Source organism: Nerophis ophidion, linkage group LG23 (genome assembly GCF_033978795.1).
Source record: "Nerophis ophidion isolate RoL-2023_Sa linkage group LG23, RoL_Noph_v1.0, whole genome shotgun sequence".
Classification (NCBI taxonomy): Eukaryota; Metazoa; Chordata; class Actinopteri; order Syngnathiformes; family Syngnathidae; genus Nerophis; species Nerophis ophidion.
The window spans coordinates 29,123,021-29,132,850 of record NC_084633.1 but is presented as its reverse complement, the minus strand read 5'-3'; the positions used below and the strand labels follow the sequence as shown (position 1 = coordinate 29,132,850).

General features: G+C 38.2%; 1 protein-coding gene across 1 annotated transcript; it reads left to right on the top strand.

Annotated features, from left to right (window-relative positions):
- The first annotated feature begins 7,573 nt into the window (after nt 1–7,573).
- Nucleotides 7,574–9,612, top strand: LOC133541809 (uncharacterized). The gene is made up of 6 exons (XM_061885418.1): nt 7,574–7,629; nt 8,500–8,527; nt 8,612–8,724; nt 8,794–8,833; nt 8,904–9,005; nt 9,079–9,612. Exons 3-6 carry the CDS (start codon nt 8,615–8,617, stop codon nt 9,610–9,612), a joined length of 786 nt encoding a protein of 261 aa, XP_061741402.1. The 5' UTR covers nt 7,574–7,629; nt 8,500–8,527; nt 8,612–8,614.
- The last annotated feature ends 218 nt before the right edge of the window (nt 9,613–9,830 follow it).

Sequence of the window (9,830 nt, the reverse complement as noted above, 5' to 3'; positions counted from 1 at the left end):
AAAAGTCTATTTAAATAATTATATTTTTGCATTTGTTTGTGAATAAATTATTTAAAACAACTTGCGCTTCATTTCTTCGTTTAAAAAAAAAAAAAAAGTTTGCTCAGTCACATTCGTTTTGGTCTTGTAATCATTCACACCATGAAGAAGTCAAAATTACTGGCTGAATGGCGTCCAGAAAGATTGCAATCCTTCACCTCTTGAGAAGAGTCCGTCCTGTTGTGCTGGAGAGAAAAAAACTTGACACACCAAATATAAAACAGTCTGAGATAATTAATCCTGAGAGAGGAAATGAAAGAGTATGACCCCTAGTATAAATCGATATGGCAAACTATCACAACGTTTAATCCGTACAATATAATAATCCATCTGCTCTTGTCTCGTAGTATCCTTTTCCTTCTGTATTACATTCAGGGGTGTCGCACCTACGTAATTGAAGACTGGTAGAAGATGAATTATTAATCTACTTGTTCATTTACTGTTAATATCTGCTTACTTTCTCTTTTAACATGTTCTATCTACAATTTTAATAAAATGTAATATTAATCATAGTATCGCCTAGATACGCTCCTGAACTTGGTATCATTATACTGGATGTCAGGTGTAGATCCACCCATAGCGTTTGTTTACATTGTGATGCAGGTGAGATATTGTATCCTGCAATGGTGTGCAGTGAAGTATGTTTAGCTATTTCTCGTCCTGCAAGGATACTTGTAAGAAACGTACTTTATTTGTCACCATGTTGGTGAGGATTAGTGATTTTTAAGTAACTAAAACACTGCCGACAGCGGATTGATGTTCGCTGCTTGCTAGCTAGCCATGTCTTAAAGCACGTCTTCCCGAGTACTTTTTAGATTTGGTATAGTACCGAATATGATTTATTAGTATAATATATATATATATGTATATATATATATATATATATATATATATGTATATATACATATATATATATATAGTATACAGTACAACCCTAGTGTCAATAATACAAATTTAAAATAATTATCACCCATAGAATATGAATATATCATAAGTTCTTATACTTGAAGACAAGACATCAGAGCTGGACAATATGGGAAAAATGTATATTCATTTTTAAAATATTTTATATTACTTCAGTTGATATGTAACACGATATTAATGACATTTTGTTCTGACTAAATGTAACATTGATAAGTGAGATGTGTAGACATTGGATGGTCCTTTTTGATTGAAATATTTCTTTTTTTATAGAGGTTGAATGGATAGATGAAGAACATTAAACAAACATTTCAAATCAATAAAACAGGTTTCATGTATAGTATCTTACTGTATAATATTTAAAAACATTGCCAATATTAGCTTATGAATGTCATTTTTATGTCCGTTAATGTCATTATTATAGTCATTCAACAGAAAACATATTTGTAATATTTTAAAGAAATACAATGTATACAAATAATGCTAAATGTGTGATGGTAAGGTTATATGTGTTCATGTAAATATGTTCCTTAACTAAATATAAGTCAACAGTTTTGTGTCTATTACTACAAATGTACCTTGAATTGAAAAAAGTTTTTTTAAATGTTTCCATTGTCATTTATAAACCAAATAAAATATATTTGTCGTTATCTCAGAATGCTACAATATGTATCGCATTATAGATTTTAGCCCATATCTCCTATTCCTAGTAGGGAGGCAAATACCCAACAACCAACATGAAACCAACTTCACCGTGGTCACTCTTCAAAGTAAATTATGTACATTATTACATTACCTTAATAAAATACTGTAGTTGTTTGTGGTATAGTACATTCTACTGTATTGTTTTTCGTACTATGTACTGTCTTAAGTTATGTCTTTCTTTTTTGTTGTGGTTTTTGGAGACCTGCACCTATTAAACAGATTCCAAATCAGTTCAATAGACAATGATTTGAGATACAAATGTTTTGAGTTACGAACTCGGATGTAATTTGAGGTACTGCTGTCTAATGATGACCTCAAAACCCTCTCTGCACATTAGCCTTAAGGAAGTTGTTTTGTTTGGACATTACTGGGTTAAAATAGGAAGACAAACACCAAAAACACTTGTTTCGAAATTATCAGGAGGGAGGAGAAATGAAAAAACCCAGGGTTGTTCAAGAAAACCTGCCACCATTGACGGGTTACTTGATTATTAAAATAAAGCAATAGCTGCAGATTTAATATAAACACAGCATTGCCAACTATCCCTCCCAAGAACACCACCCAGACCAGGGATCGGCAACACGCGGCTCGAGAGCTTTTTCAAAATTGTATGAAAATCGAAAAGAATGGAGGAAAAAATATATTTTTTGTTTATTGTGGTTTCTGTAGGAGGTCAACCATGACACAAACTTTCCTTGTTGTTAGAAACCCCATTGTTTGTACTAAACATGGAGGGACGGCGTGGCGCAGTGGGAGAGTTGCCGTGGTCACTCTTCAAAGTAAATTATGTACATTATTACATTACCCGAGGGTCCCTGGTTCAAATCCCACCTAGTACCAACCTCGTCACGTCCGTTGTGTCCTGAGCAAGACACTTCACCCTTGCTCCTGATGGGTGCTGGTTGGCGCCTTGCATGGCAGCTCCCTCCATCAGTGTGTGAATGTGTGTGTGAATGGGTAAATGTGGAAGTAGTGTCAAAGCGCTTTGAGTACCTTGAAGGTAGAAAAGCGCTATACAAGTACAACCCATTTATTTATCATTTATCACTGAGGAGAGTATTTGGTGAGTGCCGTTTTGTCCTACTAATTTCGGCAGTCCTTGAAATCATGGTAGTTTGTTTACATGTACAACTTTCTCCGACGCTGCCATAGAAAGACGTGGTTTATAAGGCTCCTTTTTTGTCTCAATTTGTCCACCAAACATTTTTTGCAGGCTTGAACACACAAACATGAGCTTTGTTAATGTTATTGACTTGTTAGAGTGCTGATCAGGCATTATTGGTCAATGCATGACTGCAAGCTAATCGATGCTAACATGCTATTTAGGCTTGCTGTATGTACATATTGCATCATTATGCCTCATTTGTAGGTATATTTGCGCTTATTTAATTTTGTTTACTTATGTCCTGTTTGTATTTAATTTATATTTGCATGTCTCATGACACATTATCTGTATGTCATATTGGCTGCATTTCTGATAGTTGTTTGTGTGCCATGTTGTTCCAGGCCACAGCAAACTTTATCCAGCTTGCAAACAATGTAATGAATCGAAAAAAAGAAGACAGCCTGCTGTTTCCTTTAACTTGGACACCAACATATATCTTAGGGCATTTGTAAACCAGTAATTTCCATAAGTTATTTCACCCTGTGAGAAGCCTGTTTGACTGATGTTTTACAAAGCTGTAAACATTTGTCGAATAAATATTACATTTCAAGATTTGCGTCAGCCTGTGACAAATAGCCATTTTTATAGTAGGCTATTATATCTAATTTAGACACTTACATCATGTGTTGCCTTCATTATAACACATAAGGCTTTAATTTTTTGGCGGCTCCAGACTGTTTTTGTTGTTGTATTTTTGGTCCTATATGGCTCTTTCAACATTTTGGGTTGCCAACACTTACCCAGACTGTAGACGGATGAAGCAAAGGCAACGCCCATTTGGTACTCACCTTTTCAGGAAGCTTCCTCCGGCAGACAACCATGTTTCCTTCCTCTGTACAGCAGGCAGATTATTACCACACTCTTGGGCTGCAACAAAAAGGGAGATGAAGTGACTGTTATGGGTAAATAATGTCATTGCTTGTGTTGCGTTAGTAGGATTTCTTGTACAATAAGTTCATATAAGTAGCAACAACAAAATTCTCCATAATTGTAAAGGTAAAACTAAATGGAAGTGTATGGGCTCAGAGTGATGACACCTTAAGAACGGCTGGCTATGACAGAAACTGGTAAAAAAAAACATTAACCCTTGGGATGAAAAGTTTTTTTCAAACCGCACGTCATTTGTGGACTTTTACAAACAAACAAAGAATCAGAATTATGCCAAAAGCGTAGTGGTACCTACAGAAGGTATCTGGTGGAAGTGAAACTTGTGTCAAGGGGACATTTACCAAGTACTTTGTTTCAACATGTAGTCATTCAAGGAGGACTAATTACACCCTGATGAGTAAAACAAGTTGTTGAAAGCAATATAGATGCAAAATGATAAAATAGGTGTGTGTATTCGCCGCTGGCTGGCTCTCCGCAGTGGTCATTCAGAGTGTTTCACGCTCGATCGAGCAATCTGAAAATGCCACCAGACCACTGTTTTCAGAGTTCAACTGCGTTTGGATCGTTTTCATCACCATTATACACCAATCCTCCCGATGGAGCTCACATATTTTTGTTTAACCAGAATTTTTAAATCTTTGGATTGGACTAGTACTTGCGCCACAAAGCGCTGACAAAATTTTATCGTTTGTAAAATGTTCATTGGAATCCAAATGATCATATCCGTTATACATTTATCTGCGAGTCTGTCAAATATATTTCTAACTGATCGATCCGCACTCATTTTTTTGCCCCTCTGAGTGTCTGGTCGCTTGTTTTGTGACTCACAAGTCGGTCCGACCAGCCAGGTTAATTTAATGAAATAAAAATACAGAGTTTGCATATTCTCCCCGTGAATGCGTGGGTTCCCTCCGGGTACTCCGGCTTCCTCCCACTTCCAAAGACATGCACCTGGGGATAGGTTGATTGGCAACACTAAATTGGCCCTAGTGTGTGAATGTGAGTGTGAATGTTGTCTGTCTATCGGTGTTGGCACTGCGGTGAGGTCGCGACTTGTCCAGGGTGTACCCTGCCTTCCGCCCGGCTGTAGCTGAGATAGGCACCAGCGCCCCCCGCGATCCCAAAGGGAATAAGCGGTGGAAAATGGATGGATGGAAAAATACACCGTAACTTTTCGGATTCTTCCTTTTGCAAGCTTTCTGATAACCTTTTAAATATAGGGTAAACAATAACAAAGTTATGACATTTTTTTTTCAACAAAAAGGTTGCACCTAAAATGTTGACCACCAAGGACTTTCTATTAAAGGCCTACTGAAACCCACTACTACCGACCACGCAGTCTGATAGTTTATATATCAATGATGAAATCTTAACATTGCAACACATGCCAATACGGCCGGTTTAGTTTACTAGATTGCAATTTTAAATTTCCCGGGAAGTGTCCTGTTGAAAATGTCGCGGAATGCTGATGCTTATGTTGACGCGTGCTTTTGACGTTATTAGTTGGAGCGGACATTTTATCCCAGCACCACTCACAGCTAAAAGTCGTCTGCTTTAATCGCATAATTACACAGTATTTTGGACATCTGTGTCGCTGAATCTTTTGCAATTTGTTCAATTAATAATGGAGATGGTGGAAAGCGGTGGATTGCAGCTGCCTTTAGCAACCAAAAACACAGCCAGTGTTTCTTTGTTTCTTGTGAAGCTTTAATATGGAACAGAACGGTCAAGCGAACATGTTTCTCTGTCACATGTCAACCGGCAGGTTTCGGTGAGAAAATTGTGGTAATAAGTCGGCTCTTACCGGAGACTTGAGCGGAGCTTGCGTCCTCCTGCAGCTGTCAAAGAGGCAGCTGCTACTTTCTGGGCTCCTCCATGGCTTCCATCAGAGACACTGGCGGTCACCACACCCCTCCGACTTTCAGGTATGACTTTATAATCTCACTAAAACACAATAAGCAGATAAGGGATTTTCCAGAATTATCCTAGTAAATGTGTCTAATATCTGAATTGCTCCCACTGCCGTCGCCTTTTTTTTTTTCTTTTTCTAGTGCTTCACTCTAACTTTCTTCAGCCACAAATCTTTCATCCTCGCTCAAATTAATGGGGAAATCGTCGCTTTCTCGGTCCGAATCGCTCTCGCTGCTGGTGGCTATGATTATAAACAATGTGAGGATGTAAAGAAACCTTCAACCCGTGATGTAACACGCACATCGTCTGCTACTTCCGGTACAGGCAAGGCTTTTTTATTAGCGACCAAAAGTTGCACACTTTATTGTCGATGTTCTCTACTAAATCCTTTCAGCAAAAATATGGCAATATCGCGAAATGATCAATTATGACACATAGAATGGACCTGCTATCCCCGTTTAAATAAGACAATCTCATTTAAGTAGGCCTTTGAAGAAGTTGGCCATAAATTATTGTATTTTCACTGGTTTTATAGGACCATAAATGTCTTAATATTTATCAAATGATTAATATATCACAAGTCATGAATCATATTTACAAGACATCTAATAATATATTTGATGCACATACCTACATGAAACAAAACACATTTAGAAATTGTGTACGTGGAACTTTGATCTCCAATTAGTTGTTGAAAAAAAAAGTAGATCCTCCTGAGTTGGAGAAGTACTTCATCAAGGAGGGCGTGTCTTTGACTTGAAAGAGGTCTTTGTAACGGACATGTCAGAATCAAATAAAAGTCCGCATTTCAAGAGCAATCCAGTCAGAACTTAGTTGGGATCCAAATCGAGCAGAAGCTGAAGTTCAACATCGTCACTTTTTCAACAATGATGGCTTTTCCATCCATCAGGTAAGACAACTTTTCACATTACTCTTGATTCAATCACGCCCAAGTGTAAGTATTTTAAATGCAAAGAAAACTTAATTTGCACGCTATTTCTACTTCACTTGATGAAGCGATGAAGTTAAACTTTGAAACTTTAAACAGGTACAACTTGCTTGATTGATGCCTTAAGAATCAGGTGTGCACTAATTACAAAATATAAAGTCTGGAACCTTCCCAATTGCACTTGGAGATAAGTTGTTTTAAATGGTGACCATAACAAACATTATTCGACACCGTCGACTTTTGTGCAACAATTGTATTGTTGTCGCTAAGTTTACGAACCTTAAAACGAGCATTTTAAACTAACTCATCATGCTAGAAAAGCTAGCGTGCTAACTGCTTTAACTTCAGTCGGTAACGAACTTAACGGAGGTTAGGAAACGGCTTTTTGTTCTAATTGAGCCAGTGTTATAATATAAAGCACTATCAACATTAATTCAGTGGTAAAATAACTACATAACCTGTTGTCGTTGACAGGCGGGGGGAGAGCTCCATCTTGTGTGCGTTGTGGTGGTGATGAGGGTTAGAATGATCCCAGTGTCTATAGTGTGGATATCAGGGCTACATCAATATCGCATTTAAATTAGCGTAAAATGATCGATATTTTTTGTGCTTTTCAATTGTCTATTTTTATACATAAATTACATATATGTAACGGTGTAGAAAACAGAATATCCTTATGCTTGATTAAATTATGAATGAAGTGTTGCAACAGCGCCTGTTGCTGGCGACAAGTGGTATCTACGGTTACCTGTGGGAAGTGCTCAGAACTGTGACGCCTGCAAACTGGTGAGACACGTTATTGTATTGTCCGGGATTGATTACTAATTAGTGAATATTGACTGTTTATATTTTGATTAGTACTTTGTAACAGACACATAAAAAGGTTCGCTAATTGGTATTTACCAAAACTGTATCCTAGAGTGATATTTTAAAGACAATAACACACTTTTGCTGTGTAAACTAACTGGTGATTGTTGTGTTATTTAGAAAATCCACTTAAATCCAGTGACCCAAGTGGACTCACAGTCTCACAATTTGCACTGTTTTGCAGGTAACATTATATTTCATGCCACTGTGTTTGTTTGGTTGTTTACATATTTGTCCTCACCTATTATTATGATTCTAATGGAAGCTTGGCTGGGCCGTAGCCTGGTTTATCAAACGCATGGTTTGAAGCAGCCATTTTGGATGCGAGGTGTGTTTAGGGACATCCTGTAAAATGTAGTCTCTGTAAATTTACTGTGTATTTTGCATATAAAAACAAGAATTATTGTTAATTTGAGTACACCATTGTCAGTACATGTGAAACCAATGGAGAAATGAATATGAAAATTAGTATGAAGAATTGGTTTAAACACTATACGATCACACCCAAATGTAACATGTTTGTACAATGAAACTGTTTTATTATGTCAAACATCAGAACTGTGACGCCTCCAAACTGAGAATCCCGTGACCCAAGTGGACTCACAGTTGCACAAATTGCAATGTTTTGCAGGACACTGTAATAAAAGAAATTCATAATCCATCTGGTGCCAGTGATATGTTGAAGCGGCGGCAGTGTGGAGCTGCATTTTGCCACAAAACCTTTTTATTAATTATTTGCATAATAGTGATTTAGTACATTGCACTGGTATTGGCTTTTTTTTGCGTTGTAAGTGTATGTAATAAAAAGTTATGGAAATGGTACCGTATTGTATTTTTTATATTGTTAAAAGTACACAAATATGTTTGTTGATTCAAACAAGTGTTCTATTCTATTTTTTTTAGTCACAACATATTGGAATATTGAACATGTTCAAGTAGAAGGAAGAATTTGTGGTGTACATTATTGCTTGATATCTGTCCTGCAATCATTTTCATCACAGGGAGATGCTTAGTCAGCAACATCTAAAGTTTCTTCTCATTTTCTTTCCTATAGGGCTCTTTTCAAGCATGACATTCGGGAGGTAAATAGTGTGCTCACTGCTTATATCAACACATCTCTTCTCTATGCAGTTCAGAATGAACCTGTATCACCCTTGTGTTTGCAGAAGATGCTTATGAGGCAGTTTGTGCTCATGAAACAGAGGAATGAAGTTCCCAGGCATATCTCGGTGCATCACATGAAGCAATGGCGCCTGGCTAAGACGAACTTCCACAAAAAGTGAGTAGGAGGTAGTCCTGGTATAAAAATGTCTGAAAAGGAGATAATATTTGTGTATTTGTTTTAAAGGTTCCAGATGATGGGAATGAGGACCATCCATCTTGAATTGGTGATTACGGAATATGTAATGAGTACAGGAAACTAAAGATTGCTAAATAGTGATTGGTTGATGTGTGCAGGAATGGATCAGAGCAGGCTTTCTCTCCCTGAACCAACTGGAGGAAAAAGTTCACAAGGAACTTGATGAAGAGATACGGCTTTCACAGCTGCTCGATAGGAGGGTAAGGACAGGTTTTTTTCTGCCCTTGCTGAATGTTTTGGAACAATTCGCTTACTTCGTCTCCCCTTAAAAAGGTCACACTGGACGGTCTCCAAATGTTCCTGGCAGTGGTGTGTCCCAAAACGGAGCAAGAAGTGGAGAGCTTCCTCCGGTATCTGCTTCACGAGCTGCAGAAGATGTTGAGCAGCTCCAACATCAGCTGGATCCAGGAAGTGACGCTGCTCACAGAGCTCCGACGCCGAAGCATCCACCTGGTGAGAGAGGTGGTGGATCATGTCGTCAGGGTTTTCCTGACACCCGCTGTTGGGGACTCCAGTGCGGTGTCTTTGAGGCGAAGGGCTGAGACGGCCAGCTTGGGCGTTGGCAGAATGCTGGAAGACGCTCTGACTTCTTGCTCCTGCCTCAGCCAGCATGTTGATGAAGACCGTCTGCTCTACATCTGCTCCTCGGTGGCCTGGCGAGTGGTGGAAAGCCTTTTTAGAAGTTTTGTCCGCCACTCTGAAAGCTTTCCCCTGCTGGACTTTGACCGAAGCACGTTCACTTCACGAGAGTGCATCCTAAGGGCTGTGGAGGACATTGACTACATCGCAACCTTCATGAATTTCTAGGTGAGTGGTGTCCCTTCTTCTAATGTACAGTTCCTTTTGTTGGAGTATATCAATGATATATTGTCTTTGCAGAAGATGATGCAGTTTGTGCCCATGAAGCAGGAGCACCACTCATCTCCTCCCTCCATTCTTACATCACAGAATAGGACATCATCAAAATAATCTTAATTCTGTTGACTGTTTTATACATTCATTCCCAAAAAGTCTCTTTAAATAAT